The 21,406-nt window shown below is 41.8% G+C and overlaps 1 protein-coding gene across 3 annotated transcripts; it reads left to right on the forward strand.

Moving 5' to 3' along the window:
* The first annotated feature begins 828 nt into the window (after positions 1–828).
* On the forward strand, positions 829–20,334 carry HNRNPM (heterogeneous nuclear ribonucleoprotein M). Of its 3 annotated transcripts, XM_088527077.1 has the most exons (16): positions 830–1,019; positions 2,664–2,833; positions 9,669–9,721; positions 10,547–10,554; positions 10,638–10,731; positions 11,718–11,912; positions 12,706–12,859; positions 13,170–13,219; positions 13,635–13,695; positions 15,225–15,326; positions 15,912–15,956; positions 16,327–16,401; positions 16,862–16,960; positions 18,171–18,952; positions 19,253–19,304; positions 19,899–20,334. In XM_088527077.1, the coding sequence occupies exons 1-16, from the start codon at positions 859–861 to the stop codon at positions 20,060–20,062; spliced, it is 2,265 nt and encodes a 754-aa protein (XP_088383203.1). In that variant the 5' UTR covers positions 830–858; the 3' UTR covers positions 20,063–20,334. The 3 variants fall into 3 exon arrangements, with proteins under 3 accessions (XP_088383204.1, XP_088383203.1, XP_088383202.1); XM_088527078.1 differs by lacking the exon at positions 15,225–15,326 and having other exon boundaries at positions 829–1,019; XM_088527076.1 differs by lacking the exons at positions 830–1,019; positions 2,664–2,833; positions 9,669–9,721; positions 16,862–16,960 and having other exon boundaries at positions 9,904–10,554.
* Positions 20,335–21,406: the final 1,072 nt, after the last annotated feature.

Raw genomic sequence — 21,406 nt, forward strand, 5'->3', positions numbered from 1 at the left:
GCACCATCCCTCTCCGTTGTTTTGCTTTCCAGGCAAGGATTTGTGTAATTCCAAAGAGTTTCAATCCTGCAAGGTGCTGTCCAGCAGCAACTTAGAAACCTGGATCCTGTTTTTGAGCACCGGCAGGATCCCCTCAGTGGATACTCCACAGTGATTCCCTGGAAAGAACAGAGTTTTTCGCTCTTACGTCAACTAGAACAGCAAAGTTTGTAATGGAAGCAGTTGCCATTTGTCATTGTCCCCAAGTGTCCCTGCAGGCAGAGCGAACCCATCTTTGGAGCGGGATCTGATTTCTGAGCATCCAAGAAACACTTGGATGGGGTGGATGGGGTGGATGAAGGAGTGAAGCTGACGTGTGGCAAGGATTTTCTTTAACGAGTTCCCTGGTGATGGCGATTTTGAGTGTGCCCAAATCCAAGTTGTACCTGAATAACCACGTACAACAGAGTGAGCTGAAGACCCCTGGCGAAGTGCTGGGAGGGAAAGGAGGCGGCCAGGCCATCCCACTCGGGGACAATTCGTGGTAATTTGGTACTTTGTGGGGTACCCAGAAGCCATGAAGCCTGTGGGGCCTCTGTGGCAGCGGCAGAGCCCACAGGGTGCTCGTGCCGCAGAGACACAACGCAGGAGGCCGCGGGCTGGGCTCGAGGCCCGGCGGCTGCGGGATCCCGAGCCCGGCGGCGGCGCCTCCCGAGGCGGCTCCTGAGGCGAGCGGCGCGCGCCGCTCTGCGCATGCGCAGCAACCGCCGCGCCGCCCCCCCCGGAGCGGCGTGGCGCAGGCCCCGCCCCCTCCCGGCGTGCGCTGCGCGGCGGCGCGCGGGGCGGGCTCTCCTCACACAAAGGCGCAGCGCTGGGAAAATGGCGGCGGCAGCGGCGGTAGCGGCGGCCACGGAGAGCGCGGGCGGCAAAATGGAGGAGCCGGCGGCGGCCGCGGCGGCAGCGGCGGCGGCGGGAGCAGCGCCGCCCGCGCCGCCGCCGCCCAACGGGGCTGGCAGTGCTGGCGACGCGCCCGTCAAAAGGTGAGGCGGCTGCTGGCGGCCGCGGCCTCCCCGCGCGCGCGCGGCCGCCTCACGGCGCGGCCAGGCCCGGCCGAGCCGCGCGGCTCCCCCGAGGGCCGCGGCGCTCCCCGCGCGGCGCCGCCTGGCGGGCCCCGCGACGGGCGGAGTGCTTGAGGGCCGCCACGGCGCCGTCCGGTTCCACGCGGGCGCTGCGAGGCCGCGCCGGGCCTAGGCCGCACCGCCCGCCATGGCGGCCCGGCCGGCGGCGCGGCCGCCCCGAGGAGGCGCCTGCGGGCGCCCGCCCGGCCGCGGCTGCGGGTGTGGAAGTGACTCGGGTCCCTCCTGGCGCCGCGCAGGCCTCGTGGGAGGTTGCAGCTTGCTGTCTCCCGCCTAATTCATAATTACTTCTTTTTTCTTTTTTTTCTTTTTTTTTTTTTTTCGCCTTACCATGTAGGTTATGATAATTAGGCTTTCTGCAGGCAGCGATGGTCTCTCGCTACTGCCGAGTCTGTATCAAGATGTGCTTCTCTCTTCGGGTTGGTGATGTCCTGGGTGAGGGTCAGGAAGGCATCTGATTTGAGGGCTGCCTTGGAGTTGATGCTAGGCCTTGGCTAGGGTTTATGTGTCTGCTGTAAGGAAAGTGTTGCAGAAGGTTTTTGGCTTTCCCCCCCTTTTTTTTTTTCGTTTTTTTCCTTTTTTTTAATCTTCAAAACTTAAAATTAATTGCCTGTACATGTGGGGAGAAAATAAATGAGAAAAGTTTGAGCAGCATGTAACTTGCAAATATTCATGTTATTCTCATTTTAAGAAGCTTCATTTGCAGGGACTTTTTTTAAAAATTGAAATCTGTGGGATGAAGAGTGATTTTTTTTTTTCCTATTATTTTTTGGGCAGGTTTTGAACCTGGTGTTCTGTGAGTAATCATTGGCCTCGAGGTCAGGTTTGTGTAACGGGTGGCCCTGAGGTGCGTTACCTGGTTGTGTCAGCAGCGTTTCAGGCTGCTGAAGACTGTGGTGCCTGGGCATGTTGCATATCTGCTGCTCAACCAAGAGTGTCCAGGTAGAAATATTTGAGGCCAGCTAACTAGTCTGTAGCTCTTCGAAGTTAATAGAGGCACAGCAAAGAGGTGAATATGGTGCCTTAGCTTGAAAAGTTGTTTTCTTTCGTCTTTACAGCGTGCATCTAATGATTTTACCAAGAAAAGGGAAAGAGAAGGCTAGACCAGAAGGGAAAAAGGAATGTTTTCCAAGCATTGCTGTTTTAGAAAGCTGTTATGTGTATTTTTTTTCCTCTGTATCTACACAAATAGTTAAAGCTTGCTCGTGACAACTGCCTCTCTTAATCTTTCTGCCAGGCAGAAACAACTATGTCCATCCAGGAGTGGAGGCAGCCCTGCTTGCAGAGGGTGAAGTTCCCTGTGTCACCGTGTTGCACGATGCAGAGGCCTGTCATATGGTAGCCAGGGCCAGTGAAGGATCTTCAGATCTTCTTTTCTGTCTTTCATATTCAGTAGTTGATGCTTGGAGGATGTTCATATTGGCAACTCTAGGAGATCGGTTATTAGTTTAGTCTAGTTTTAGGAATGAAAGTACTTTTCATTCTTGGCATGACTTGAGTCCAATGCCAGAGTTGCTAATGTGTCTAAATATCTTTCTTTGCTTGCAGTGAAAATGAACGTCCAAGCCAGAATGAAAAAAGAAAAGAGAAAAGCGTCAAAAGGGGAGGAAATCGCTTTGAGCCGTATGCCAACCCTGCTAAAAGATACCGAGCTTTTATCACAAATATTCCATTTGATGTGAAGTGGCAGTCTCTGAAAGACCTGGTCAAAGAGAAAGGTAAAGTACAATTCAGGTGGCCAAGTGATGTCTGTCATCTTACTTGTGGCTAACTCTTTGTTTCTAAATTTAACAGTTGCAGTTTGGGGTGGACTTAGTGACATGAGTATTGCAAAAAGGCAGGCTTAAAGCCTTCATCTACTCTGGCAGAATTCCACATGGATAGTTTCTCTATAGGCATTTTGGCAGGTGGTTAATAGCGCTTCCTCAGAGATTTAAATGATCATTTCTCTCAACGGGAGGATGATCAGGCTTTTATCGGGTGTTAGTCTTGACATGCAAGAAAAGCAAGAAAACTTTCTGAAGCATTCTAATGTCTTCTGGTCACTGTAGGTAGTTATTTACTGCTCATCTGGTTCATATATAGCTTTGTAGCAATTGGTGCTTAGATTAAAAAAAAAAGAAAAAAAAAAGCGCCATTTGATTGCAGTAAAAATGTATTTAAGGGTGACCTGCAAAGGAGGAAAATCAGGTTTGTGCTTTGGCATGTGCTGCAACATGGGTAGGGCTCTGGAAATTAAGTTCACAGGGTTTCTCCCTTTCCCGCTTTTGTTTAACTTACACATATGAATGGGAGCCTTTTTGGTTTACTGGCTTAGTGTCTCTGTCCCTTCAAGAAGATAAATTGAGTCATCTCAGATGGTGATAAGTCTAAATGCATCTTTTTAGTTCACCTAGTGTTATTTCTTTAAGCTGATGCCCAAACTATTGGTTTTGAAGTCCTCTTGGAAATGTGGCCTAGTGGCAAGAAAATATCTTGCTTCTCCATCATTAAAACGCCTGAAAAATGTTAAGAGTCACTAATACAGCCATTCCTCTTGTGGGTCACTTCTAAAATACATAGCATGTCATAAAAGTCTCACAGTAGCAATCAGCGTTCACTTATGTTTTGAACTAGGCAAGGAGTTATGGCTAACGGGTTCATAAGTTGTGGTCTAATTAACTGGAAAACCAGTTTCCAAAAGGATTTTACAACATCCGTCTCTAGAGGTAAAACGGAACCGAGTCCGTGTAACAAACTGTAAGCCTTGGGAAGTGCTCATGATTAGAGGCTGTGAAATTGTTAATGCCTGAGATTTGGCAGCTCTTTTCCATAACACGAAGAATACACTCTTAAAAGATGACATTAACAGACCCTAATTATGAACAGTCCCTTGCCTTAAACAGTACTTTGCTACACAAGATACACTGGTTAATAGGAGTATCTGTATGTGTAGATGTCTAATATATTAAGTGCTATGTTGAATTCCGTTCCAAGTATCTTGTGGTTTCTCTCCAGTTCACGTGGATGGAAAAGTCCGATGTGAGATTGTTTCCTGCCTTGCTGTTCAGCTACTCATTCCTGCAGATACTTCTAGGGGAACAGTGAAACCTCTTCATTCTGTCTGCAGGGCTTGTTATGCTAAATCCCGAGAAGCATTGTTCTTGGTTTTTGGGACTGCTTGTTTAAAATCTAACAGTTTAGATTTATGCGTAGTTGGGATTCATTCTAATTAGCCCCAGACTTTTACCAAATTGGTGTTCTCGTGCTGTGCTTGAACTTGCTGAATCGGTCCTCCCTGATACAAGGCATAGTAGTTCCAAGAACCAGGAATGTGGCTGTGAAAAATCTAACTGCTAGAATTCTTGGTTTGTAAGTGTAAGAATTACAGGCCAACATTCAAGGTTTTGGGAGCATGTGCAACAGCTCTGTACATAAAGGATAAACATAGGTGATTCATTACTGCTCCATCACTCGGCAGTCGTAGAAGACTTGAGCTGTTAGCAGCAATGGCATAGCAGGTTGCCGAACGTAGAAGGAGTTCACCTCAATCGGCTGTTTTGCGGCAGTAAGTATGGTTTAGGAGACATGAGCTTTGAGGTTTGCTTATATTTCTGCAACCTGGTTTGCTTCAGATGCGCACATCTGAAAGCTTAAAATGGCTCTGAAGAGCAATGCCTTGGTTCAGTCATTGCAGTGTATTTGTCGGTGAAACTCAATTACAGGTGTGCAGTATGACAGTTTATTAATTAAAAAAAAAATAAATGTTCTTGTTTGAAACTCCCTTGTATTGGCTGACAAACCCAAGCTTCTGCTAAATTGATGTCATCAGCATTGATAACTGGTAATTGGTAAATGGGTTCAGGAGAAGATTGAGGCAGCAGATCTTCAGCATGCAAGTGGATTCTAAATGTCATCATGATTGGATTCTAAACAGTTGTCTTAATCTGTCCCCCAACAAATGGCTCTGTCTTGGGGAGAAAAATTGTAATGCTTCATGGCAGCTGGCATACATGATGTGATACCATAAGATAAAAACAACTTTGCGTTTGAATTTGAGAAACTTACTGATTCCGGTAGGAACACCAGAATTTTACATTTTAAATATATTTACTGAGAAGGACAGTGAGATAGAATATGGCACAAAGAAATGTTAGTTAGAAAATGAGCAAATATCTCATGCTCTGCGGCAAAGCTAGGAATAGTTGCAGCCAAGGCTGTGCTCGAGTTGAGTAAACACAGTAAAGGAGTGGGAAGATGCTTCACTTTTCCTCTTTGCTTTCAAAGGGAGTACTTGAACTTCCCAGTTGGACCTCCATATCTGTGACTGTTTCAGCTTGATTTTTGCTTAGATCACAGCAGAAAGTTTCATCACTTTGAAAGCTTTTATGCAGGAGTATGCAGTGCAGACTGCGATGTAACTGATTGTAGTTGATTTTCGCTGCAATACAGAGGTGAACACATCCTTAATTTTAAGTTTTTTCCTTTTTTTCCTCTCTTATCATGGCTGAAAAGAGTGTGTTGACGGACTTTTCCATGGTTCAAAGCTTCAAAGAATTTTCATATTGTCCAAAGAAGAATACAATCTAGATTCCCTGCTTTTCTCATGTGTTGACTGCACGTGGCAAGTTTCCCACCACACTTCTAGTATAGTGGGACTTATTTTAAAAAGACATCTATAGTATTCTTTAAAAAAAAAATCCTATAGTAGCTGAGAGCAGCAGAAACTGCAAGCTTTTAATTAGCATGTGATTTCTTTTGCTTAATTTTTGCTTTTTCAGACCAATTCTGTGCAGTCAGTTGGTTCTATTCATAAAATTAAAAAGTCTTCAAGGTGAAACTTCAATCTTAATCGATTGTGTACCTTGCACAGTGTTCACAACATCTGACTAATGTTTGGTGTGGCTTCTGTGTAAAGCACTTCAATATAACATCTTTCAAGCGTAGCAATCTAAATCTGCTTAAATTTTGCATTGCTGCTTTGTGTAATGGCAACTTTGCTGTTATGAAAAAGCTGCACCAATTTTACAAAGAACAGAAGTTACACATGATGTTCTTGATCTCTCCGTCACCACGCAGCAATCCTGCTCAGGACATGGTTCCCTCAACTTCCCAGCAAGATAGAAGGAGCTTCCATTCCACTGGAATGTGCTAAAAATATATTAAACAAATATTTTAAGATTCTTTTATGAGTAGTTCAACTTTCAGTGTAGCTAATTCCATTAGACTTTGAAATTTGTGAGTACTTCTGCTTCTTTTTTCCCTCTTGCTCTATCTTTGCTCTAACTGTCCTTTGGTGGTGGCATTGTCCTTGTGGAGATCAGTGGATAAAATGGGCTTTTCATCTCTCCTGTCTCTGCTCTTAAGGAACCAAAAGGAAGGGACAAGAAAACTACCATGATTTTTTTTTTCTTTTTTTAGATGTTTACCATATTTTCAGTGTCTGTGTGTGCTTTTTTCTTTTTCTCTGCTGAGACGTACTCTGTGGATCTCTCATACCTTTCAAGAGTTTCTTGGTTTCTTACTAACACCAATGAGAATCATATTGCCTGTCTTAATCTTTAAAATTAATGTCTATATCTGAACACATTAGCTGAGCCTTCAGATAATTCATCTGGTGCTGAAGAGGTATAAACCATGTCTCAAATCACCTTACAGACCGATCAACACATAGATCGGTCAATAGAAAGCATCCCAATGCAGATAAAACTGATCTTGCTTGCATATTCGAGCTTTCTGTGCACATAAACGTTGCAAAATAGATGCAAAATTGAGAAAAAGCAGCGATAGTTTGAAATTATAGCTGCTCTTGATCGGAGTGCACTGGAGGTTTCTTCGGTTTGTACTTCCAGTTTTTGTAATAAAGACTTCTGCTTGAACTTTGTTGTGTTTGAAATGCTGAGTTTCTCAGCTTTCTTGAGTTTGGACTTAAAAATTTCTTTTGCTCTAAAGACACCCTGGTGAGCTAAATGCAAGTATGATGAAATCAAGGAATAACTTAAAACACTGAGCTAATATTTTCTGCTATTTTTATCCCCCTGTGGATATGTATGTAGTAATTAATTCCTCGAATAAGCTTTTCTTGTGCTTGGATGAGTTTTCTTCACTTCTGGGCATAAAATATCTCTTGCTGTGCGAGACTGCTCTTTAGCAGAAAGAAAATCTGGATCACTGTGGATTTCTTTTGCCCTCTGAAGCAGGATTTGGCTTGGGGATATCTGCTGTTGGTACTTTTCCATGGCTTAATTCCCTTTGCAGTGTTAGAGGCTGCATTTGTCTGCCATTATAGCAGGCAGATCTCTGTCCACGATCCTGCTCTTATGATGCACTCTGAAATCTACAAAGAAACCAACTAAATTGTCCTGGCATAGCCTCTTTAAACGAGCAAAAGGCCTCCTGGCCTTAAACCATGTCTCTCAAAAAAGTGTCATGTTGAATCTTACTGCATATTTTTCAGGTACATTTTCTTTTGCAGTTTTTCTGTGCCTTAGGTGTCTTATCTATCGGGCTATTTGTCTTGTCTTTTTTCTTTCTTTCTTTCTCAAGGAAGTTCAGACATGCTTTGATTGAGAAGCAACTTCTTCAAGATGTATATTCAGTTTTAGTTAAGGGTTTATAGAAGACTTTAGCGTGAAGCCCTGAGTGAAATTGGCACATCAGAATTTTCCAAGTGAGGTACAATTGATATACAATGATACCAATTGCTTCTGTGGCAGATTTTAGGAAACCTTGTGGTTCAGAGGTCAGATCTCTTAAAAGAGCCTATGATAAATCAATTTAGCATATGTTCAAGCATGGCAAACTTGTTTTGGAAGAGTTTGGGTAGAGCTTAGGAAAGAACTGCAGCTGATATGATCAGTGATTGGGAGTGGAGAGCCATAAATCTAGGGGTTCAGTAGTGTTATTGGGAGCAAAGAGTCACAGACTTATAACCTTGTGACTTTTGGCCTCTGTGAAACGGAGTGGTTTTTGTAGTGTAGGTAACCTGGGAATTTGTCGTATAAATTGTTGACTCACATTTTCCTTCATGATCCAAGTTTGGTTGGAGTCTGGCTGCTGCTGTTGAGATGGATGGCTTCAGAAGGTCCTGGTGAGGCCAAATATTTGCACTTTGTGCCTGGCCCCTGTGTGTCACCCTGGACTGCTTCAGGAGAGCTGTGTACAATGTAGTCCCTTGAAATGGACTGTGGAAGGAATTCCATGTGTACAGTATTCCTTCGTGCTCTTGCACTGTTCAGATTATAGGATGGTGTTGCTTTTTGGTTAGGCTTTGTGTCAATCGGTGCTTACAGAAGATACTGATGATAATGGAATGCTGGTGTTCCCAGACCCTTTAAAGGGAATTTGTTTAGTTTTTACCAGTCTCAAACCCTTAGTGTCCTCATAAAACATAAGTGGATCAGCATTTGTTTAATATGTCCAGCTCTTTTCCTGGAATGCTGATACTGTTTGAATTCTCTTTAAATGGAAGAAAAATGGTAGTAACTTCATCAATCATTCCTTTTCTTCCAGCTGCTGGATGAACGTTCAGAATACTAGACTTGGTTAATAACATCAGGTGCCCTGTAAAATGACTGAGGCTGTGGAAGTTGAAATTCCTTCCTCTCTGTCGCTTGCTAAAAGGCAGACCCTCAAATATGAGACTCCAGTTGGTTCCTGGTTGGCTCTGAGTAAACAATCTGTTTTTCAAAGTGCTCTACCAATATTCAGACTCTAGAACTTGTGGTTTCCCATGAAGACTGCTTTCCTTGCACTGTTCAGATTAAAAAAAACTTGGAGTGCTCTTGTCATAACAAGAAATCAAAATAATTTAATAATTAAATACTTCAGTTATTCTTCTGTATGCCAATCACTTCAAAGGCAGCAGCCATTTCGGTAGTTGTATTCGGAGGTACATGACAAGGTTATGTGGTCATAAAAAGGCAATCCTAATCTTGTGTGAAAAGCTGCAGATTAAGTTTTCTGATGCATTTTGCCTTTTGCTGCAGACTGTCTTGAGTGAACACGGCAGAGTTTGATGCTTCTTAATGAAGCTAAAAATGACCTTAACGTTTCTTACAGCTTGACAAAAGGCAAAAACAAGCTGTTGAACTAAGTAGTAGACAGTAAGTAACATCTTGGTCTACTAGGTCAGTCTGACTTCGTTCTTGGAAGTTGGCCTTTAAACCCAGGAGAGAGAGGAAAAAAGCAAAAGAAAAAGGTAACTGTTTAAGTTACTGTGTGGTCTGTGGAGACAAGACTACTTATTATGTAATGTGGAGGAAACTTATTTTTGCAGACTTTCACATGGATTTGGATTACCTCAAGTAACAAGTGGGTACTAAAGATAAGGAAACTGATATTGTGGAAATAGCTGGCTTTTGAAGCGGAGGAAAATCAAGAACATGGTTAACCATTTTAAATCTTTACTGCATACCTGTAATTGTCCAGTTTTGTGGTTTAGAGAATATGGAGTGTTTCTGGGCTTTCTTATAAGGCAGAGGCTCCATACACGGTTGTTGATTGTTCTAAATTCCCATTGTTTTCTTGGCTTTTCTCCCTTGGTATATGTGTCGTCTGGAATCTGATTTGTAGTTGGTGAGGTAACATACGTGGAGCTCTTAATGGACGCTGAAGGAAAGTCAAGGGTAAGTGTTTGAGAGAATTTCTTCTGTGGATTTTCTACATGACAAATGTAACTGTATGGTGGCGTGGAACGAAACGAAGTCAGGAAGGTAGAGAGTGTGTATGCTTAGTGGCTATAACCTAGGTAGTGCTTAAGGCTCCTCGTGGGATGGGGAGGAGGTGGGATGGGGCCTTGTAAACAGCGTTAGGGTGGTTTTCCACTGTGTTCAGTCGGTGTTGGCTGTGTGAACTACGCATGGACCCTAGCAGTGGTATGGAATATTAACGTAAAACTTGTGTTTTGGCAAATGTCACCGTAGTGGTTTGCTGAATTTGTAAGGCCAGTGTGTAAAAGCAGGCTCTGTAAACTACACTCTCCTGTGAACAGAAGTCACCCTCCTAACTTAAACATATATAGCCTTCGCAGGTACTTAAATCCTGTAGTCCAGCAAAAGAATTTTACTGGGGAAAAAACAGTAGGAGCTCGCTTAACTGTACTGAAGAATATGGATGTAGGGTGAGAGAATATGGCAAGGATTTTGATGTATGACAGGGAAGAACAGGCCATATAAAGCGTGTGGTATTTCTCTTGGAGAACCTGGACTTAGTTCTGTTTGTTACAACTTCAGAAGCTACAGTTTAATCCCGTTAATGTGTAGGAGATTATATCTTATGGAATTCAAGTAATGAAGGCCTTACTGGGTAAGATTGCATTTGGTTTTGCTATTAGGGTTGACTAATGTAATTGGACTTAAAAGTCACTTTTTTGTATTTTGTGCTTTTACTTATTTTTTTCTTCTTTCTCCCCTCTTCTCTTTGTGGTTTCGCCTGTGAAATCATCTCGTCAGGGATGCGCGTAAGTTCAATTATCAGTTTATAGAAAGAATTAGGGGAACTCGAGCTGTAAGCAATGTTCTTAGCTGTCTTGTATCCCCACAGTGTTGTTGAATTCAAGATGGAAGAAAGCATGAAAAAGGCTGCAGAGGTTTTGAACAAGCATAGCCTTGGTGGAAGACCACTGAAAGTGAAAGAAGTAAGACTTGTATCTGCTCTTTCAGTATCTTGGATTCTAAGGTGAAGGGACTGTTCTTATTCAAGTTTTATGGGTGACTAAGTGTCAGATAAGAATATTTGAAAAGTAGGATTCGTTGAATAGAATTAAAAAACAGGTTGTCACTTTTTTTTATTTGCTATTGGCATGTGTTGCTGTATTTGAGGTTGAAAATGATTACCAAGGGTATATGTGAAGAATAGGGACTGATATTAATGCAGAACTGACAGTGACAGAGCAAGAGTTTGGCCTTAACTGCAGGAATACTTATTTAATGATTTGAGAAAGAAACCTGTGTAAGTATTCTTTATTGACTGCTTTCTGTTCTCACTGAATACTTACATTAGAAGATTTGCACTGTTGCATAGATTTACTTTGTATTGTGGAGGTGCTTCTTACTTCTTTTCTAAGGGACCATCTTATTTCCTGCCCTGAAGTCTTTATTGTGTTTTTTGTTCTGTAGCTTGCACTAAAATTAGGAGATTCAGCAGTAATAGGGTCACGTCTTAGCATGTTTTTGCAGATTAAAAGTTAGGTTTAAAAAGAAGGGTAGGGTTTTCCAAATGTGTCTTACTGAAATTATGCTCACATTAAGAAACATGAGTTGTGGCATTGTTTTGGAGAGTGCAGAAGGCTATTGGCACTTGTCTTCCAAAACCTCCTGGCTTTATCAGAGCAAATATAAGTTTATCTTCAGTATTGCATGACATATACAAATTTTCAGAATCAGGGTAAATTACCCAATAGGAATAACTTGCTGATTTGAAGGTTGCTAGTTGTCCACTGCTCAGATGTATCTTGTTGGTTTCTCCGATGTGTGAAATAGTTGTCTGGAAATCCACAGAGAATAGATAGCTGTAAAGACAGGGAAACTCCTCCTTTTCTTCGTTCTAGTGGTGCCTCTGAACCCACATGTTTTTGAGGGAATATAAAGAAACTAAATATGTCTTGTTTCTGCTTTTTTGTAGGATCCTGATGGTGAACATGCGAGGAGAGCAATGCAGAAGGTCATGGCAGCTGGTGGAATGGGTATTGGTCCCGGCCCGGGCGGCCCTGGAATGATCAATATCCCACCTAGTATACTCAACAATCCCAACATACCCAATGAGATCATCCATGCCTTGCAGGCAGGGAGACTAGGAAGCACCGTGTTTGTTGCAAATGTAAGTACTGTGTGATTGAGCACCCATCTGGGGCTTAAATGGATTAAATCTCATGGATTAGACAAAAAGTCAGGGATGACCTCTGCAGTAGAACGGAATACTACTTTATTATCTGATGACTGATGCTGTCCAGTTGAAATACCTGCTGAGTGGAAACAAACTTCCACTACTTAATGGTCATGTTAAGTGAGTTTCTTTTTTGGTGGTGTCTGTGTGGTGTTTTTTTTTTTTTTCTCTCTCCCTCTCGCCATGGTAGTGATGCCTTTACCTTAGAAATACCGTAAAAACAAGTCCTGGGCTGCTTGTTCAACCTAAAAAGAAAGCAGCTGAAGTGGATATTGCTGATCAAAAAAGAGGCAGACTCATCTCAGAGGTGCACAAAAATAAAACAAGGGGCCTTGGATACAAACTGAAACATGGAAAATTCCAGTCAGATATTAGGGGGGTTTAATTATATTTTACCATGAGGCTTATCAAATAATGGACAGGGTGCCTGGAGAGGCTGTAGAATCTCCATTCTTGAATGTGTTTCAAGAATTGACTGCACGTGTCCCTGAGCAACTTGACCTAATTAAACCCTAGACTAAATGACCTTCAGAGGTTCTTCCAGCTAAGTTATTCTGTGATTCTGTGTGCTACTGCTGTTAAAATGATGACACATCCTGTGTGTTTTGATGCTTGATAGCTTGTATTTTTGATGCAATGTTCTTGATTTTGTTCACATCTTGTGGCATTCTGTTACTTTTATCCTGTGATAATTTTTATTCATGCTTCTTATATCGCTGCCTTCTAGCTGGATTACAAGGTTGGCTGGAAGAAACTGAAAGAAGTGTTCAGCATGGCTGGCGTTGTGGTTCGGGCAGACATCCTGGAAGATAAAGATGGCAAAAGCCGTGGAATTGGCACCGTCACTTTTGAGCAAGCTATAGAGGCTGTTCAGGCTATATGTATCCTTGAAGAGTAATGATGGTAAACAGTAGCCAAGTTTGCCAGTATGCCCTGTGCTAAAATCTAGAAGTTAGCAAATGAACTTCCTTCCATGGTTGTTTAAATAAAAGTAATTTTTTTTTTTAAAAAAAAAAGAAGACATTCTTTGAACACTCAGTAACTGGATTTGGAAGCCTTTTAGTTTTGGATGTTGTTCTGTGGTGATTTTTTTTTGGGGGGGGGAGGGCATGGTATGCATCAGAAATAATTAAAGCTTTAAGACTTTGGGTGGTTCCAGCACTTGAAAGATTATCTTTAACAAAACACTAGCAATGTTTAATGGCCAGCTGCTGTTTGACAGACCAATGCATGTAAAAATGGTAAGTACCCTCAATTTCTCATTGCTTTTTGGATGGGTCATACACTGCTATTGGGATGATGTGTGGCTTCAAGGTTGTTGCTTATATGGATCTGAGTAAGCAGAGAAACTAAATAGTTAGGACAAAGTGGCTGATATATAGCCATGCACTTTGCATCTTAATTTTGGATTATCTGTGTAAGGAAGGTTTATATTTACTTTCATCCTTCAAGATTTGCCTAGTTGGCAGTGATGTAAATCCACACAGTCCCAAACAACTCACAGATGGTCACTTGTGATTATTTTGCTAGCAAAACAACCAGAAATACAGTAAAAATGGCTTTAGCTTTGCATTTCTCTTTTGTTTAAAGCTTGTATTTCTAGCTAGAAGAGCAAGAAATGCTTTGAGTTTCTTTAACATGTTTAATTGTATCTAGGATGAACGAGCTTTTCCAAAAGGAGACTTCTTTCCTCCAGAGCGACCTCAACAACTTCCTCGTAAGTCTCTCCTCCATGCCTGAACATGTTACATTTTTAGTTTGATGTGCAGCAACTTGAATGTTTGCAGCACAAGATGCGGTCTGAAAGTATTTTGCTTTCAGCACTGCATTTAGAGAGGCTTCCTGTGCATTTACACGTATTACTGAGTATTACTCATGCAGATTATGCCTACTACTGAGTTGGAGTCTGCTGACACCCTCCTTGCTGGCAAACAAAGCTGAGTTGCTAATGCTACTCCTTAGATACAGGAAACTTGGGCTTAAGAGGTAGTACATTTGTAGCCCAGTAGCCTTAGGAGGAAGAGATGAATAAATAGAACACACCTAAAAAGTTAAAGCTTTTCTTTTTCAACTTGAGGCCACCTGGCCCCCCAAATTGTAAAATTTGGCTGACTGTTCTAAAATATAACGTAGCTCTGTTGTCAGTTCAGCCAATTGCTGTTGCCTTAGGCATGGAAGCAAAACCTGTTGTGTTGCCAGTTTGCACAATTATATTGCTCATCAATCAATCCCCTAATTAGGTCAGAATTGTGGCAATTCATTGTTTGTCCATCAAAGCCTTAGTCAGAAGCAGCATTCATAATTGTTATTGCTGCCTTGACTTTCTATAATGGTGTACTTTGTTTTAAGAGAAAGTCACTGGGTTCCAGTGCAATACCTGTGTATAATACCAATGGAATCCTGTTTCCTGGCGTGACAGGAAAAAGTGGTATCTTGTGGCTGGTCTAGACCAAGATTCAAAACCTCCCAAGCTTATTTTTTGAGGTGTAAAGGAGGAAGTCCTATTCTCATTGGCAAACAATTCTTTTGAGCTGTTTGTAAGTACAAGCAGAATAATCTTCTTCCTGATACGTATGAGGAAAATAGGAGTGGTGTCTTCTTTTGTTCTTTCTTTGAACTTGGCAACCCTTAATTCATTGGGGTACAAGTAGATACAAAATCATATCTGGGAATGATACTTCTCTTGCTCAGGAAAGAGGCTGGCTGTGTGCTCTGGATTATATAGGTGGCTATCTAATGATAGATGGATCTTTAATTATTTAAATTCTTACCTACAAGGGAAGATGTTTGGTCAAGGTGGAAATAATCTGTTATCAATCAAAGATAGCATGAAAGACTAACCTTTTCAAAATGTCAAATTGCCCACTCTGTCCTCCTTAGCTTGAGGAGTTGCATCACAAAATAAAAATGAGGAAAGCAGTGTTCTAGCCGGTTACTTTTTTCAGGAGTCAGCTCAAAGACACACACACATGTGCACACACATACATGCACACAGAAAAAGCAAGTTTTCTCAATAGCAAAATGGAAAGTGCAAGATAAAAAGGAATATTTCAGCTAGTTTCTAGTCTACTTCAAGACACATCTACTTTGATTTTAGTATCTGCTTTCAAGCTTCAAGTACAGACCCCAAAGGTGGAAACACAGCAAGCTTTTTAGAGAATGGAAGTCAATTACTTAAGAATAAAACTTGCTGTTTTGTCAAACTATGGAAACAAGGCTTTTTTGATATCTGAATATTTTCTTCAGATGGTCTTGGTGGTATTGGCATGGGATTAGGACCTGGAGGTCAACCTATTGATGCAAATCATTTAAACAAAGGCATGGGAATGGGCAACATGGGACCTGGAGGTAAGAAGATTACTCCTATGCTTTGTTTCATGAGAGCTTTAAGCTATATAGAAGGTAGATAGCTTTGTTTTGCCAACACAAAAAGTTGAAGTGTATTAGGAGTGTTAAAAGCACCTGAGTTTTTGTTAAGCTGAATATTGAGCTTGATGAAGGAAAACTGAACTAAACAAATTGCTCCATTTTTTCACCATGGTCAAAGCACAGCTCTCACTTTCTGACTCTTGAGCATGAGCAGCAAACACTGCAAATATACATTAAACTTTTAAAATCATCTCTCATCCTTAATATTTGTCAGTGGGCTTGCAAATCTCTGTCTAGGATATGTTTAAATAGCAAAAAGGTTTTTTTTAAAGAGCCACCAAAAAGTAGCACACATTCAGCTTTCAGTTTATTAATGCTTGTGGGTTTTTTCCCTTTGCTGCTTTTACCCCCTAAGAAGGAACTTTGTGCTTTATTCAGAGCTGTCCTGTGCAAGCTTTTCAGTCCAAACAGTGGACATGCTGTATGGTCTTTTTCTACAGCCAGTCTCATGGCTGTATTTTGGTAGAATTGTCTGCTACATAAAGCTCTCTCTTTTATTTTGAGGAATGGGAATGGAAGGCATGGGCTTTGGAATGAATAAAATGGGAGGTAAGCTGTGTTTTTTAAAATGTATGTAGCTTGGACTGCCTGAAAGCCATGTAAACGTAGCCATATATGCCTAGCTGGCATTTGTGTTAGCAGTTTAGTAATGACTTGTTCCTTTTTGAATATTCAAACTGCTGAGGCAGGTGTGCGGAGAACTGTTAAATCTTCAGAGAAAACATGGCCAGTGCTTTAGTCTTTTGATTTGTTAAACTTGCCACTGGTTTAGGAGATAAGGTGTGATTAAAATTCTGACCAAACTGTTTTGTGAATGTGTGTTCAAGTTATCTTGGGATTCTGTAGAAACAGCTCATTTTGTGAGGTAGAGATGCTAACGTTGAAAAACATTACTGAAGTATCAACTATTTTATTTTAGGAATGGAAGGGCCTTTTGGTGGCATGGAAAATATTGGTCGCTTTCCAGCTGGAATGAACATGGGCAGAATGAGTGGTGGGTATTAGATTTCTGAAAGCAAATTCCATATCATCTCTGAAAATTTTAACTGAAGAAACTTTCTCCAGACTGACCCTTTTCCTCTCTCCAGGTTTTTTCAAGAATTCTAGACTTACAGGCGACATAATATTCACAAGTCCTTTGTGGCCTTTAAGTCACAGAGAATAATGTATTAGGCCTGTCTTAAGGCCTATTTTAGAATGAACTAAACTTCACAATATCTATATTCAACCAGGGAAAAAATAGATTAAAAAAAAATTAAACTTCTTCAGAGCAAAGTGACTGCTTCAAATGTGGTTGTCTATATTGAGATGAGTCCCATTTCTTGTTTCAAGGGGACATGAAAAAGCTTTGCCTTACTGTTAATATTGGAAAAAAAAATAAAGGCCTGGTGTAAAATATTCCCTCAGCAGTCATTTAGACACCCTGAAGAACATATTAAACTTAATCTTTACAGAGATGGATCGTGCACTGGGTGCAGGATTTGAGAGAGAGTTTGGAAGAAATGAAATGAGATTGTCTCGTAGTTTTGGAGACACCTTGGAGAGAGGAATAGGTAAGTATGCTATGATAAGTACTTCCAGTACTTGTCATAGCTGCACTGTCCATAAAACCATGCCTGATTTGTTATAATCAAACATAGCGATTTCTTTTTATACAGCTTCTGTAATACTTCCCGATCAAACTCCTAAGAGCTGTAAAGAGGACAGCTATATAAACCAGCGATTGGACATGCCATGTAGTGGGAGCCTGATAGGAAAAGTGAACCTTCCAGGCAGTGTAAAACTGCCTCGAGTCCTGAAACTTCATTCTAAACTTCCATAAGAAGAAAACTGATGCATTCCCCAGCCTGTAACATAGACTGCAGCCTAGACAGCTGTGAATAGACAATAGACAATATCTAGGAATAGAATTCCTAGACATTACAGGAACCTGGTGTAGCCTCATGCATCAGGCAACTGGAAAGAACACATTACTACGTAACTTGAGGAATTCATGTAGTACTAAAGGTGGTGCTCTTAATGTGGTTGTTTCCTTAGGAAACCAGGGGGAAAAGGAAGACTATAGCGTAGCCAATAATTCAGTATAAAATAGTACTTGAACTGAGCAAGAGCAACACTACTCTTCTATGGCTGTGGCATCTTAGAGATGGCAAAAGGGTGTTAAACTTGCTGGAAAGGTTCTGAACTTGAATGTTTTATATCTTCTTGCTTAGATTGCTCTGGTAATGCTGTGCTCTGTTAACTAACCTAAATACTGTTGTGACTTTGGGGGGGTTTTCTTTCTCTTGAAGGTCTGGAGAGAGAACTGTTAGGTTTTGGGAGGCTTTTCATGTAATGATGTACCTGCCTTGGTAGAGGCATTTGAGTTGCACAGCAAGGAGGCTGTGATTTCAGTCCTCCTCCCAGCAATCAATCCCTGAAGGGTAATTTTCATATAAAATGATGACACTTGCAGTGTTTATCCTCAGTGTACTTCAGCAGGTAAACAGTACCTAAAGTTTTGATTTAAAATATCACCTTTGCCTCCTAACCTTGTCCCTTACTGTTCCCTTAAGTCAGGTGTTATAGCCATGACAGCCTATGTATTTATTAAGAGGAGAGAGAACGAGAGAGAGAAATTATGATCTGAAATAAGCTTTGCTTCACATAATCAGAAAACAGAGCACACACAGTCACATGCTTAAAGCATTTTGGAAATGTAAATACTTATCAAGCTGGCTTTGTCCATGTATGATTACTGATAATCTCTGTGTTGCATTTCAGGTGGTGGAAATGCCAGCATTCCTGGAATTGAGAGGATGGCACCTGGCATTGATCGTATGGGCTCGGGAATAGAAAGAATACCTTCCGGGATGGGGCACGGGATGGAGAGAGTAGGGTCAGAAATAGACAGGATGGGTCTCGTTTTGGATCGCATGAGTTCCAACGTGGATCGCATGGGCTCCGGAATCGATCGGATGGCCCCTCTGGGCATAGATCACATTGCTCCTAACATCGAGAGGATGGGCCCGGCCATCGAGAGGATGGGTTCTGGCATAGAAAGAATGGGTTCTGGAATAGGTTTTGGTATCGAGAGGATGGGTGCTGCCATCGACCGTGTCGGTACCGGTATCGAGAGAATGGGCTCAGGTGTAGAGCGTATGGGCTCCGGCATGGATAGAATGGGCATAGGGATGGAGCGTATGGTTCCTGCCGGAATGGGAACCGGAATGGGTCAGGTCATAGAGAGGATGCCAGCCGGCTTGGATCGCATAGGTGCCACTCCTATGGAAAGAATAGGAATAGATCGTATGGGCGCTGCTAGCATGGAGAGAATGGGCCTGGAGCGCATTGGAGCCACTAACATGGAGAGAATGGGGCCCGCTATGGGCCAGGGCATGGGAGCAGGCATAGATCGAATGGGACTTGCGATGGGAAGCAATTTTGAGAGAACGATGGATATGGAACGTGGAAACTTTGCAGGCAATTTTGCAGGCTCCCTTGGAGGAACTGGAGGACCTGCAGCTGGGGTGGCCAGAAAAGCCTGTCAGATATTTGTGAGAAATGTGAGTAGCCTGCTTCCTATCTTTCCTTCTTCCTATCTTTCCTTCACCTATAATGAAATTACTAGCGCTGAGGTGTTGGCCACCTCTGTGCTTTGTTGGCTTCAGTTAGAATAATATTGGATGCTGCCCAAAGTAGAATTAGTCTCTTGGGAGTTGAAGCCATTCCTGAACAGCTCTCTCCATTTGTAAGTGCTGATGGTGACCTATGGTTGTCCCTGGATGGAAGATGTGTTTTGGGGGGGTGTGGTACCGACAAGTCATTCTGTTGATCCTCAGTAATGGTCTGTTCTTCTTTCACAGCTGCCTTTTGATTTTACATGGAAAATGCTGAAAGATAAATTTAATGAATGTGGTAAGTGTTGTTTTTCTGTCTTTCTCCCAAAATAACTTAAGTGCTTGTTTTTCCCGGAGCACAGAGTTAGGTAGATAAATTTGTGATTTGATCAACTTCAGGGAGTGTTTTGGGGGCAATAGTCACTACCCTGGCCTTCCTGCCCAGCACCTCGTGCTGCTTGCCTGATGGTAAAACCACGTGCCCCCCTCGTTGGCTGTGGTGTGGACTAGTATTTAGCAAGCTGGGCCAGGAGATGGGATTGCACTTCGCGCTGTTCATCTATTGGTGCAATTCTTCAAGTTCGAGAGAACCAGTTTGAATTAATTCAGCTTTTAAACCGAGTGCATTCCTTTAAAAGAAAGACTTGGTAAAATTGTCTTGCAGCTTAAAGTTTGAAAGCAAAGAGACTTCCCCTGTGAAAGGCAGAGAAATGTGCCACGTGCTCTAGGTGACCCTGCATGCGCAGGGGCATTGGACTAGATGATCTCTAAAGGTCCTTTCCAACCTTAAGGATTCTATGATTCTATGAAATGTGATTTGATAAGAGTTCTGTGGTATGTCCTAGAGTAAACAAGAACAAAATGTAACTTTTTTAAAATTTTATCTTCCCAGGTCATGTGCTGTATGCTGATATCAAGATGGAGAATGGGAAATCTAAAGGCTGTGGTGTGGTTAGGTTTGAGTCCCCAGAAGTAGCCGAGCGAGCCTGCCGTATGATGAATGGGATACAGCTCCGGGGGAGGGAGATTGATGTGCGAATTGATAGAAATGCTTAAGTAGTTGCCTTTTTAAGACTTATACCAGATTTTTGTTGAATTTGTATTTTTCTTGTTAACCATTTTAATTTGACTGGATGTAAAGGTGTTAAAACGATTCAGTTGCTTTCTGGAGTAATTTTAATTACTTTTTTAACAAATGGATTTCCATTTTACTGTTTTTTGCATTGAAACTGCAATGTGCACAATCTTTTTTTGTAGTTGTGGCATCTTGTTGACATTACAGATGTAAACAGTACGACTTTGATAATAAATGCAAGTTAAAGCTTTCAGTCATTGCATCTGTTACTGGTAGCACATCCTATGCTTGCAAAAATATCTGTAATCTGAGCTCAGTTAACTAGAACTTGTATTCCCTGTGAAGTGTCAGAAAGGAATGTTCATCCTGGTTGTCAGTTAATGACAGTGTGAATCAGTCTCAATGCACTTGATGGATGCACTTGCATATTAGCATTTGATGTCTTCAGGCTACGAGGGGCTTTTCTTCCTGTGTTAAGATGTAGTAGATGACTTTTTTTTTTTCCCCTAGCAAGAAGGGGGGTGGTAATTTAATTTTTTCTCCAGTGGCAAGGCTGGTTTTAAAAAAAAAAAAAAAAAAAAAAAAATCCTGTGCTATCAGTTGTCAGAGCTGTTCTGAAGGCCTGAACTGTCAATGTCAACTGAAAATGGATTAAAAACACATGTTTTCTCATGTGGACCATTTCAGTGGAGGCAGTGCACCCTGTAACTGTCCCTTATTGGGGCTAAGTAAAGTGTGTAAGTGAGAAATAGCTGCTGCCAGGTGAAAGAAGGTGGAATTTATGCCTGCAACAAGTAGAGTTTTAATGTCCAGATACCCAAATTGATTGGGGTGAATTCCTTTGGTGGGAGAGCTGATCTTTTTATGCTAAAGACAAGATTTCTTGTCCTTTCCTTGGTTTGAGGTCTGCAAAAGCTCCAAGACTAACTTTCAGTTACAGTAACTGAATAATGTTCTCCTTATGGGCTTGATGCTAACTGCATCTGAGAGACACAGGGACTGCTCCTTAAAAAAACCTCACCAATAGTCTTTCCTTGCAAGGATGTAATCCACATTTGTGCCCTGATGGAAAAGGACAGGTGACTATTTAGAAGGCTAAAGTTTAACAAACTTTTCTTTTGCTGAAAGTTCACCTGCCTCTTTCTAAGTTGGAGTGCTGTATGATACCTCAGTACCGAATTGTGCTGCACATTCCAGAGTGTTAGGATAAGCTGAAAGGTGGAATATGCGTTGACTCATGGAGCAATTTTTACACCTGCATCATAAAGGAGAAAGACAAAAAGGCCTCTTGGTCTTTTAAGAATCTCCCCTACCCCTACAAGGGG

This window comes from Tinamus guttatus, unplaced genomic scaffold (assembly GCF_059628265.1).
Source record: "Tinamus guttatus ecotype Peru unplaced genomic scaffold, ASM5962826v1 Tinamus_guttatus_pri_ptg000261l, whole genome shotgun sequence".
NCBI classification, from domain to species: domain Eukaryota; kingdom Metazoa; phylum Chordata; class Aves; order Tinamiformes; family Tinamidae; genus Tinamus; species Tinamus guttatus.